Source organism: Phalacrocorax aristotelis, chromosome 3, assembly GCF_949628215.1.
Source record: "Phalacrocorax aristotelis chromosome 3, bGulAri2.1, whole genome shotgun sequence".
NCBI lineage: Eukaryota > Metazoa > Chordata > Aves > Suliformes > Phalacrocoracidae > Phalacrocorax > Phalacrocorax aristotelis.
In genome coordinates, this window is record NC_134278.1 from 61,519,852 (window position 1) to 61,533,125 (window position 13,274).

The 13,274-nt window shown below is 37.8% G+C and overlaps 1 protein-coding gene across 20 annotated transcripts in view; it reads right to left on the minus strand.

Moving 5' to 3' along the window:
* Positions 1-13,274, minus strand: part of EPB41L2 (erythrocyte membrane protein band 4.1 like 2) — a 117,971-nt gene that overhangs the window by 7,372 nt on the left and 97,325 nt on the right. For 3 of the 20 annotated variants that reach the window (XR_012659649.1, XM_075087617.1, XM_075087618.1), the window contains 7 exons: positions 13,053-13,115; positions 9,920-10,066; positions 8,431-8,535; positions 4,283-4,336; positions 3,517-4,071; positions 1,665-1,787; positions 1,056-1,154 (listed from right to left, as the gene is read on the minus strand). Coding sequence is in view for 16 of the 20 variants with exons in the window: in XM_075087617.1 (XP_074943718.1) it covers positions 1,056-1,154; positions 1,665-1,787; positions 3,517-4,071; positions 4,283-4,336; positions 8,431-8,535; positions 9,920-10,066; positions 13,053-13,115 (1,146 nt within the window). In the remaining 4 variants the exon portion in view is untranslated. Of the gene's footprint in view, positions 1-1,055; positions 1,155-1,664; positions 1,788-3,516; positions 4,199-4,282; positions 4,337-5,421; positions 5,569-8,430; positions 8,536-9,919; positions 10,067-13,052; positions 13,116-13,274 lie in introns of all 20 variants that reach the window. The other 17 variants (XR_012659651.1, XM_075087628.1, XM_075087627.1 and 14 more) reach the window with 13 other exon arrangements.

Genomic DNA, 13,274 nt, shown 5'->3' on the forward strand with positions numbered 1-13,274 from the left:
AGGGAGCAGGAGACTGAAAAGGACCTGTTGACTAGCCTGTGTTACAAAACATACACATTTTAGATTCTGACCTCACTTTATTTTATGTGACTTTTATATGACAACTTTCTATCATGCCTCCACTGTCGTTCTGTGAATACAACTTTCAATCTTAAGAATATATGCACGGAATGTATATCCAGTGAGCAGTGAGTTATTCTTGCATTCTGCAATAACGCGAAACTTCTTGTCTCAGGGGAAGGGGGGGAATCCCTAACTCACACCTTGTTTCCTTCTTTGCTTTTCCTTCACCCTAAACAAAAGTTTCTGTAATTTTGTTGGAAACCTATGCTAAGAGTTCAATGACAAGAGCTCAAAACTGTGTTGTTGAGGCATGCCTAATATCTGATAAATATTTACAAAAATTAGTAATAATAATCACCACCACCACACTTTGGTAGTTCTACCACTCTGGCATGAAACGTTACACGACACTGGAACAGACGTATGTCCTGCTGAGTTTTCTTTTCTTTATCAAGCATGGAATGCAGAGCACATAATTCAGCAGCAAAATATGCCTGCTACGTGATCTAGTGGTATGGTCTGTTTTCAAATATGCTTTAAACCCAGCAGCACAAGGATGATCAACTAAGGCTGAGAAAACACTGTTTCAGGTCATCCTCATGACAGATGCCATGAGCAGAGCTCCTGTGGACCCCAGACAAATCAGTTACCTTACAGAATCTTTGTTAATGTATCAGAGTGATGACAGGTCTGAAACTGTAAAAATTTAGGTACATATTCATTTGTCAAACACAGAAATAAGACCTAAAAGAATACTTAAAAAACCTAATCAGATGTCTCTCCCGTTCCCTGTCCTGTTCCCAGATATTCCTGCTTATTCATTAGGGCTTCTCTGTTCATATTAACTCTCACACGTGTCTGGAACGAATCCAATGCATTTCAAGTCAGCTTGCTTCAATAAAGTATCAGATATATGAGAAATTTGATGTCAGACTTAATCTTGAGGTTTTGGGTTTTAATTTTTTTTTTAGTTCAGAGACATCATATTTTACCTTTGTGATGTGTGTAGTTGTGGTAGTAGAAATTGACTCTGATGTAATTGTCTGTGCACTCAGCAGCACACCAGCATTGCCTCCAGCACTGCCATCAAACTGTAAGGGGAAAAAAACAGTATTTTTATATTTTGGCATTCAAAAGTTTTGTTTACACAGGAGAAAAGGATGGTTTTCTTACTAAACACGTTCTTTAGTTCAGTTAGAACTCAAATCTAAACAGAAGCCATCGAGGTTTGCTGAACCATGTAAGACTGTTGTTACAGTTCATTCTTGTGGAAAATTTACAATCAAAATTATGTGTTCCTTTCAGGAGCAATGAGATATTTTAATCAAGTTGCCAAAACTAAAAATGAGTTGTACACTTGGAGACAGCAACTAAGTCCTTATATAAAAAAACAAGTAAACAAAAACGCCACTTAGAACTTTAGGAGTAACACCGCTCTGTCTACATACATTTCAATTCATAATTCATTGCCAAAACATAATTTTTGCTGCTAGAAAAAAGTATAGGTTTTTGAAAAGCATTTTTTGGACATTATATTTTGATCTCTAAGTAACTGGAATAAAAATAAGCTTGCAAACAATATAATAACCCAGCCACCATACCTGTGGGGATTCATATGTGATAGTTTTAGTTTCTGTTTGAACAATTGGAACTTCTTTAGTGGAGATTTCAGTTCTCTGTGTGGCATCCGAAATGGTTACCATCTCTGTTTTCACTACTGGAGGCTGTGGTGCAAGAAGTAACCAATCAATTCAAAAGGCAGAAGAAGGTTTGTAAAGTGGACCAAGAAAACACATCCAAACACTCAAGATAAGCATAACAGTAAGATAAGTATTTGAATCTCTTCCCACTTAAAAAGCATGCAATAAACAAGTAAAGTGAAATGGAGACTAAAACACCAGCCCTCTAGTATCTAAAGAAGATGGTAGGAAAATTTTATCTCCTAATAACCTTGACAAACTAGGGGAGTAAAAAAAAAAACCAAAAAGCAAAACAACAAAAAACCAACCTTAGTTTGCATAAGGAAGTTGATAGCTAGCTCAAATGGATAAACTCATATTAGAATTAATCTGGGAAAATACCTATCATTGCTCAGTCAAACTGCAAATAAGGACTAGAAATTCCAAGGAAATGAAATAAAAGGTTCACTTTTTAATATGTACTACTTCTGGAACAGAAAAAAAAGCTTTAGCAATTAGATTTTAAGCAGTCTACATTAAATGTAATAATTCTGGAAATCAATGGCTTCTTTTGACAACAATCCTAAAAAGACATTTTAGCCAGTTAGAATTATCTAGTTCTCTGCATTATCATGAAGAAAGAAATTAACCAGGGGTCTGTAAGCCAGTGAACTTCTGGCTTATTGGAGCAGATTTTCGATATATTTAAAAACTTTTTAAAAAAAATCTAGTAAAGCCTTCGGGTAGCTTTCTACATGCATCAGCTGCTATCTCCCATTGATTTCTGATGCACACGGCTGGAGTCCCAGAAAGAAGTCTGACACTTGCACATGCAGCAGCCCTTCTCCCCTTCTGCCAAACTAGCTATGTTTTTAGGAAGTGTGGGTGCCTGCAACCTCTAAAGGTCTTATGAACAAGTTCTTTCACATCACTAATCAGAACACCTGTGTACGCAAAAGACAACAAAAGAAAGAAGGGAAGCCGATTGGATTTAAGTGCAAAGAAAAAAGAATTGCCACCATTACAAGAACAAGCAGGTCGCCAACTAGGGAAAAACCCTGCCCAATTATTGAAAAACTCAGCAGAAGATCATGCCAGCTTCACTTAATTTTTTTTCCCTTTCTGTTTCTGTATAAAGTTTGCCCAGAAATGAACCTTGATTGGCTTAAAACAACTAATTGTGACTGGAACCCATGCATGCTTCCCTACATAGCTACTGCACTAGAAGACTTCATAGTAAGATTATAATGCAGTGCTCTCATCTATGCAATTTCTAGCCATACTTGTTCTAGTCTATAAATGAATATAATTTTTAAAAAGAAAAAACAGGCAAAAAGAGCAGTGAGCAATGAGGGGGGAAAAAGGAACAAAAATTTATGATGTGTTTTCTGATTTCAGCCACCAATAGTTTTCCAATCACAATTACGTATCATGGACGTATCAAAAACAATTGACAAATAGACAAGACAAGACTTAAATCATTAGAAACACGTAAATCATAAATATACATTAAATATGTGCGTATAAAATAAGGGGGAGATAAAAAGGTGATGGCAGTCTTCGGAAGGTTTGCCTCAGTTCTAGCAAAAACTCAGAAACCATAACTGGAGGAGACAGAATTTCTCTGCTCATTAATGGTTTCCCCTTCCAAATGATCTGAATCTTGTTGGATGCCTGAAGAGCTGGAGAAATAGGAGAAGAAGAAAGGCAGGTATATTTTCACCCCAAGAAATAACTCTGCTTAATCTAGTTGTCAAACTGTTCTACCATTTACCTCAGAACAACAAATTATTTGTGGTGCAACATCAATGTCAACATGAGACACATCTCCATTGAGTTTGAGCTGTTCTGCCTCTTTTTCTTCACCTAAATCTTGCTTAATTTCCTCTGATAAATTCTTCTCTTCTGTAGCTATTGTAACTGCATTTTCCTGGACCAAATCTTCAGCTTGTGTGTGCTCAACTGGTACATTTAGTTTACTGTCTTCTGATGCGGCTTCCACATGCTGTATTTTTTCTTCGTGTTCTTTCCTTTTCACATCTTCCTCTTCTTCCTGTTCTTCCCTGATGACTTCCTCAATTGCCCTATGATGTGGCTGGTATTCTCCCACCTCTTCATCCTCACTCTCACTACTACTGCTGCTGCTGCTACTATCTGACGGCAATGATGAAGAGTCCTTTTTTGACAGATGCTCCACCTTACATGTTTCCCCAGCATCAGTGGCAACTCGCATTTTCCCTCTGTTGGTTTCGTCTATGACTAGTGTTTCTTCTATCCCAACCTCTGCCTGCTTCTTCTCCTCCACTATGTCCAGAGTCTCATGTGAACTCTGCACAAAAAACATGGATGAGGAAAAACAAAAGTAGAGTACATGAATAAATTAAAATGATGGAAACAAAATTAGCTGATGGCTGGTTCATGTCATGTAGAAGGCAAAAGATGGTTGTGATGGTTAACTGAAAAAGGAAGGAAAGAAAGAATGAAGATGGATTGGGAGAGTTAGAGCCAAATTTAACTATGGGAAAAAAAATCAGTAGAACCTTATCAGCATCGCTGACTCCAGTACAAGGACCTTCTGTTCTGGAAGCATGTCTCTGTGAAACAAAAAGCAATCAGAGGGAAAAAAAAAAATCAATGCATAACCCTTTTCAGCAGTGTAACATCCTCCAAGCAAGCTTTAACAATATATATACGTGATACTGGACAGATACTGTGAATGCACTGCAAGACTCACATAGAACTATGCTCTTTTCTTTCCACTTCATTGAAATATTCCATTCAAAAGTAGGTAAGAATTATGCACATTATTAATTAGGATAAGAATGTAATTATGAAAGAATGAAAATAAAAGCATGAATGCACTGGCAAGTGATGCTACAGAGGCAGTTATTTCTCTCAGTTAAGTCAGGAATTAAGAATAAATAATATTAAGGGAAAGTAAAAAAAAAAAAGAAACCAAAACACCAAACCTCTTTAGCATTCTATGATCAGATTATCATCATACAAAATAAAATAAAATAAACCATAAAAAAGTATTGAAGATTTTATTAGTTGTTCATCTTTGGTCTGTTACTTTATGAAACTTAACAGATAATAAGAGGGAGGTTGTTTAGGGTGGTATGTTGTCAGAGTAGCAATACATGATTACCAAGTTGATCTCATTAGGATTCAGTTTGGAGCCAAAATGATGAGATTAAAGCAGTTATCTTAGTATTTGTTCTGTAACAAAATAATCTGTGATGGATATCCTGGAAAGTCCACCATAAATTACATATTAGCTAGTCTTTTTGTTCTAATGTATTTTTAGCAAATGGTTTGCAGCAGAATTTGAGTTTAGATGAAAAAGAATATAAAAGTCAGCACATCATCTGTGACTTAATCCTGGCTTTTACTGCTGTTTACCAAGCAAAGCACCTACAGTGTGTAAGCCAGCATTCCTGGTGAAGCTTAAAAGAAGCAAGCACCAATTATCACTTCCTGAGCATTGCAAATAGAGAACCCAGCTCTCCAGCTGGGTCCCTCTCCCCTCTCATAACAGCAACCAGCTTACCGGCTCCGGTACGCGACAAGCAAGGTGCAGGCCGCCCCTCTAGCGTTTTTAAGCCGGCGGGTGGCGGACCGTTAGCCGGGCGCGGGCCCGGCGGGGGTTGAGGGGGTTGGCGGGGGGGAGGGGAAGCACCTGAGGGGGCGGCGCGGCCGAGGCGGCGGTCTCCTCCCCCGCAGCGCCCTCTGCTGGCCCCACGCTGGCGGCGGCGAAGGGCCCTCTGGAGCCCGCGCAAAAGCCCTCCTTACTAAACAAAATGGACGTTATCTCCTCTTCTAGGCTCTAGACGGGTTAGGAAACGGAAAGCAAAGAATTAAACAGTGAGGGACGGAGCCGCGGCGACCTACGAAGGAAAGGCTTGGCAAGAGAGACAGGACAAGGCGAAGGGCTGGGCTGCAGGAGCACAGCAGGGCAGAAGCAAGGACAGGGACAAAGATCTGCTGTCACAACACACAGTCGTACGCTGATACTGCATCTCTCCTCCATGCGTTTCACACTATAAAAATCAAAAACAGTAACATTTCCATGGATTTTTTCCAAGCAGAACAGTTTACTTAGGCAGTAATTCTGTATTTACTACTGGGATTTTTCCCTTTTTTAAAAAAATCAATTTTTAACATCTTCTGATGCCTAATTGGCTCAGAGCTTCAGGGTACTCAAATACATTCGCTTTAAACCATACATACCCACAGAGCTGAAATGAGGTTTTCTTTACAATATATGTTATACATTTGTTTTTCAAATGCTTAAATAACCTAAGCAAATTCCTTTCAACTAATCTGTTTTCAAAAAGCCTTTCCCATTCTACTGGGAACACTTCTTTTATTCAAATACACATAAAAGGATAGATTACTTTAAAGCATAAATTATGTCCAGAGTCTGGTGTGTTTTCTGTAGTACCATAAATCTGTATGGTAAAGCCAACTTTTAAAATTCAGGTGGGTACAAGCTCTGAAAAGGCTAAAATTCTTTATTCCAGCTTTCCTTCCACGACCTCTTAGACCTTGTAGTAAGTTAGAAGTAAAAACAGTTAAAATAAAAAGCCAATAAAGTTAACAAATACTTAAACATGGACATAGCGCACATCTTGACAACATTCAATAATATACATTTCTGTCTTAGGAAACAGTACTAGAGAACCATGGCAGAAGCACACACCAGAGGAAAGCCAAGGTGCCATGCAGACAACTGCAGTCCGTGTGGACTCACTGTGTGAGTAGCAATGTAGAATCAGAACAGACGTGAGAGACGCCATGCTACTGTGTGTATACTACAACACATACGGCACGCAGAAGAACAGAGAAGGAGAAGAAAAAGAACGCCTATATTTTTTCCCTACAATAAAATTTTAATTATATTTCGAAGGTGGCTAGGAAAATGTAATGTGAGTGCAAGCTGTTAAATCTGCCCTTGTGCAACATTCAGTATCAATCAGGGCAATATGTTCCTCACCCCCACTTTCTTTCCCTAGTTTACTGCGCACAATAAATGTTCATCTATTAATAGATTACCTCAAAAGGAAAAAATGTTCACAACACTCCTTCTACCGTATTCTGGTACCACATGTTTTCTAACAACTCAAAGCAGTAAAAAAAGGCATGGGGAAAAATAAATCTCCATGTGGTATGTGGTCAGACTGTGTCCACATCTCTCTCCTCACATATGTAGATCATCAAAGACAGGCACATACCACCCATCTTCTTGCATTTTACCACCTTCAAATGTTTAGATCTTCTATTCTTTCAAAAGGAAAACCCCAATCACACAATTTGTTTGATAATGTAACCCCTGTTCCCCAAACAGGCATTTAGTAAAAATTATGAAATGTATAGATCGAATTGTCACTTTTAATCAAATTATTATATTTATAATAATGTATTAGCCTGTGAAGATTTTTAAATTCCCAGCAAATTCCTTCTGGTACGTAGTCATATACACTAAGAAGAAATACTGTCTAGAAGTGGGAGGGAGGGGGGAGTCTAAGAAAAACCCAAATATTGTGGGAATCCATAACATAACATTTCACATATTTACTTGTGACATACATATCAATGTGTCACAATTTGTTATAATTAAGTCACAGATGCTGTGCATTTATGGGACTACAGCAATACAGTAGTGGCACAAACAACATGCACCCAAAATAATATTTCTCATACACAAAGTTACTTATTTGCAAGTATTTTCACTGGAGCAAAAGAAGGAAGAAAAGAAAAAATAATAGCAGCGGTATCCCTGCTTTACTCTCGTCTGTTGCCCAAATATCCTAAAAGGTAGGCAAAGAACCATACAGTCCAGGAATAGGACTGAGCAATGTATTAGTCTACTAATACCAGCAAGTTTATGAATTGGGTGTAACAAAACACTTGAATGCAAACCTCTCTACATCCATCAACAAATAATTCAGGATGGAATTATTTGTTACTGTCTCCCAAACCTCATATTTATGTATGTCACTGAAACAGGACTGATAGCTTTGCATTAACCTACTTTTGCCCCCACTCCTAGGTGGTGGAAGATAGTCCAAAACTGATGTAAAAAAAGCAACATCACAATTGCTACCCATCATCACTATCATACTGCTAATAGTCCCCCTGGTTAGATGGTGGTTTTCACTGCATAAATGTTAAACCAGCTAATGGGGGAGAAAACCTCCCTCTTTTCCTGGATGAAGAGAAAGGTACAGAAGCGTGGAGGTACTCAGAACCAGGTTGCCTTTGAAATGAAGCTGCTTCTACAGCAGTATTGATTTGAAGAATGATTACATAGTGAACATGTAAAGCAAAAGTTCTTGTGTGAAGTGTCAAATAACCGCAGACAATCATTTCCTAACAGAATGGAAACACATGTTTTGCTGTCATCCTAGTCAACATACAGTAATTTTCTGGTGAAAAACGTTGGTTTTCTTTTCAAAAATGGTAGCCATTCAGAACACAGCTAGTTTGGTGTTTAAGCTGGCATTCATACATGTCTGTATATATATACACACACACAAAGATCCTGGTTGACATCTCAACCTTGTCCTTTCAGTACTGGCTTAAAAAGTTCTCTCCATCAGGGGGGGAGGAGGGGGAAGAGGAAAGAAGTGCCTAAGCTAGCCCACAGTGGATACAGCAAAAAGGCAGTAGGTTTCAGGGCAGCCACCTTATCGGTTTCCTCTGGTTTTGCTCCAGCAATCCATGGCATTGCGGTCCATTGCTTCTCCTTCCCAGGCAGCGTTTTCACTTGGAAAATGTGGTCTCCTTTTTTCTATTTGGTTTTCATTTTATAAAACCAGTGTAAGTCAACAAGCAATGAGACAGACACACACTATATATAACATAAAAGCCAAATCATCTGAAAGTGACAACATATTAGATGAGGGGGAACAAAAACAACCCAGAGATAAAAGAACTTAGAGGGGCCTCAACTTCAATACAAAGAAATCAACACAGAAAATACACACAACCACATAACAAAAACTGAGTTACACTTTTACATAAATGTCATTTTAACCAAAAAGATATTTATAGCTGTTAAATGAACCAATGTGTCATGGATATTTGAAAATTTGACCAGCATTTGTATCTAGGCATATACTAGCATATACCACTATGTGTAGAAATATTCAGGTACTACTCAGAAATTTGAGGAATAATTTCTTGGTGATAACCAAAATTAACAAGACAGTCATTGAATAAGTGATCCATACAGTCAGTAACTGTACTAGCTGTATGCACATACAGTTCAGATTGCTTAAGTATTGTACTGAAATAATGTTTTCTTATCAAAAAATCGTTTGGTAGCATCAAGCAAGCTTAATTGAAAGTTCACCTCTCTGGGGACTGAGGAGAATACTTCAGAACTTAATGGCACAGGACAACAATACATTTAGGAGGGAAGGGTAGGAACAATGGTGGAAGAAAAGGATAACAACAGAAGATAAACTGATTGCTTTCAAAGACTGATTTGCTCTTCTACTCTATGAAAGAAGCAGCAAATATCTCCTCATAAAGCTTAAGTTTCACAACAGCAAGAGAAATTTATTTGGGTAGTTTCCTTGCCACAAGCATTCAGGATGATATTTGTAGAAAACCGTTTTCCAAACTGCTTTTTTAAGGTTCAGTCAGGAAGGAAGTATAGAGAAAAAGTAAATTAATTTTACAGACTTCTGGAGATTAAGGTGAGTAAAGCTTAACAACTACATGAAATATGTCCTGAAGAAGTCAACACTAAACTATGTTCATGTAAGGTCCTTCTGAAACAACACACAGGCTGTGTGTATGTTTATGCACAAGCTGTCTAAGAAAAGTTAGAGAGGAAAAAGGAGGGAAAAATTCTACTGTCACTGAAAAGTTGTCTCCATCAATCTGTGTAAAACAGAGTGAAATTTAAGCTGCCCTTAACACACAGCAAAATACTGCCATTACTTCCATTTTCTTCTAGGGATTCTAATTCAGTTGGTCTTGTAGAAGAATAAAATTCCACACATTATTTAAAGTCAGGTCCAATGGTAAAAAGTTAATGTATACTTAGTATAAACAAATATTACATTAGCCAGAGAAAGTGTTAATCTAAAGGACAAACTGCATTTACTATATTACATACAGGGTTGTACGGAAACGCATGCGGACAGGTGTCTGCAATGACATACCCCTTGTGTCTGTAGGGACAGAGGTGTGATACGCCGCTTTTCCCACTCATTTGGGCGTGGTTCAGGTGTGGATTCCATGAAATTGCGCTTGAGCTCACTAATGCTAGCCTGGTGTTTCAGTAAGTCGTCCTGGGTCTTATCCAGGTCCTTGCAAACCCGCAATGTAAAACAAAGTAGGACAAAACACGACAACAAAAGCAAACTTAACTGGAAAAAAACAAACAAAAAACCCCAACCAAACCAAGGAAAGTGCCTTGTGTCTGAAGAGCTATTCTTCTCTGGAGTGTCTTAAACTAAAACGTTTAAAGCTATAAGGAAACTAAGATGTTTTTTATATTTTGTTTTTGTAATGAAGGGCCATTCTTACGCTATTTCTTCCGCGTTTTAAGGCAAACAGAAAATCATGCTGTGCATGGTTATTTAACATAGCTATTTTCATCTAAAACATTAAACTACTAACCATATGAAAAATAATAGTTTCCAGTAGTTGCTTTCATCTACAATTTTTAAGCACAGAAGCAAGCATTTTGGGATGCTGCAAACTAACATTACTGAAGGCAGCTGTGAGAAAGAACTGTCCAACCTAATAAGCATTATAAAAATGCATCTCTCTTGATATTACAAGCTCCATGAAAAATACTTCTGTGAAGACAATACTACAGGGCCAAATATGCAAGCACCTAACACCTGCATAACTTCAGAGGGGCTACTCATTGTGCCTGTCATGTAGGCTTAAACTTACTGAAAGAATCAGATTTGAAGACTTAAAGCCAGATCTCTGCCAATTCCACATTGAAGAACCTGACAGCAAACACAACACTCAAGCAGCGATAGTTTTTGTGCACACCGATACCGAAGACATGTTCTCTCTAAATTGAGCCTACATAGGCAAGTGCCAAAGGGAACACCACAGTGTGAATATCGAATTAGATTTTGTGATGACCCATTGAGGCTAAGCTGCAGCACCTTGGATCAAATAACTACAAGCTAGTTTTTCACCTCATACCAGATACAGGGGCAGGCATAAGGATGAGGAACTATGCAGAAACATAACTCTTCTGGTAAACAGACAAAAATCTGCTTAGCTCTCTTAGAAATTCATTATCCTTTAAATACAATGCTGGACTTCGGTGGGAAGAGCAGATTTCACTCTGCTTTCATAATCTGTCCTCCTTCCAGCATGCCAAGTCTTGAGGAAAGCCTCTGTTGGTTATGCACACTCTAACACAGAATATTTTTTCGGTATTCTCTGATGAAATTTGAGTTTAAGCCTCAGATCCATTTTTAGTATAGAATTAAAAGACTGAGGCTTAAAATGGAATAATATCAATGCAGACATGATTATTAGTGAAGTCTTATCAAAAGAATGTAATCAGATACAATAATTTAGGTAAAGCATCTGGGTTTTGTACAAAGATTTTATATACTTCGTAACAATGTTTTGAAATTTAACATTTTGGTTAGGATTTTTATAGTCAGTGCTCACAATGCAAAGACACCCCATCTCAAGTCATGAAAAATCCAAACCCAGTACAAACTCATCAGTTTCTAGTTTCTTTTCACTTGCATGTTTAGCACCAGTAACAGTTTGGTGCTGCACACCTATTTCCTAATTCTGTGCGTATTCACACATGCACTTTGAACACTAAGAACCTCTCTTTCCTTCTGGCAACTCAGTGAGTTCATATTGTCACAGGGCCAATGCTTCACTTTTAATCTAGGACTAACAAACGAGACATTAAATATGTCCCCCTAAAGTATGTATTTTCTCAGTGAAGTAAAACCCTATGCCAAAGGCATTCTGTTACCCAGCTGAAGCTCGTAACAATCATGTCAATTTTAAAACCTGTCTTGGCTTGACACAAGGCATGTTTCTTGGTCTTGATCAAAGCACAGTTATGCAATGCACACTTTCAGTGCTTTAGTAAGTTATACACAAGCAAAGTTTCAATAAGTGACCAAAAGCTGCAAAAAGCCAGAAACGTATTAGTTGGGTTACTGTGATCCATACATCTCCTTATTACTGAACAAAACCAATGACTTTTAAAAAGACAGTTTTTTGTGACAGAGGGAATTATTTATAGCCCCATCTGGATTAATATAATAGGGACAGTTGTAGGAATTTTTAAAAAGTTTGAAGTTACTAGTTTATGTTGTTAACCACAAGTTAAATGACACTGATTATAACTACAGTCTTTGATGAAATAATCCAGATTAACAGACTATATGAAAATTCTTATAATAAAAATCTCTACTTCAGTGACAACGCACTACACATTAACATACTGTTCAAAGGTCTTGTTGTTCATCTTCAGTGAAAACCAACCTTAAGGAAGCAAGAATTACTTCCATTTTAAAAGCAAAAAAATAAGGCAAAGATTTCAGAAGCATACATAAATATTCCCTTTAAAAATCTGATCCTCGTATACATTTCTCAAAGGTCCTAAAAAAAAAAATAATCAATGAGTGTCAAAACCGTAATTATTTTTTCTATATTTCTATCACTGCTTGTGCCTTACTAGCTCCATTTATTCAGATAATGTATTGGATAAAGGTTGATTAAACTGGTCAAAACTAGAAACCCTGCTCAAGAGAAAATGCGCACGTTGGGGAGCAATGTATAAAAATACCATTTAGGATTATCACAGAATCACAGAATGGTAGGGGTTGGAAGGGACCTCTGGAGATCATCTCGTCCAACCCCCCTGCTTGAGCAGGCACACCCAGAGCAGGGGGCACAGGAACGCGTCCAGGTGGGTTTTGAATGACTCCAGGGAAGGGACTCCACAACCTCTCTGGGCAGCCTGTGCCACCGCTATGTTCAATGAATTGGACCTATGTGTTTGCTTTATCTAAATAGGGCTATTATTCCCAATTGCCACCTTGAAAACATCTAGCAAAAATATACAAAATATACATTCAACATTCAAGCTAACATTTCTTTTTGTTTGGATTTCTTGGGGTTTGTTTTGTTTTTAATTTAAACTCAAACTAGAACAATGACATGCAACATTTCCAAGCTGGTTTCCCCCCATGCACTTCATGCACTGTGTCCATAACAGCCTGCAGGTGACCTCCCATCCCATGCAGCTTGGCAGCCCGTGAGAAGGTGAAGTGTTTCTTATATACAAACCTCCAACATTAAATTGCTATGTCTGACATAAATATTTTCCCCGTCTACTCTCAAGGAATTGCTCTGTGAAATTAAGCCACATAGACAAAACAAACAAAACCAAAAAAAACAAACACAAACCAAAATGAACATAAAAGGTACCATCAAGTAAATAAAAAAAAGACCCTTAGAATCAAACAGTTAAATAAAGGAAACAAAATAGTAAAGTGAAAAGGCACTATT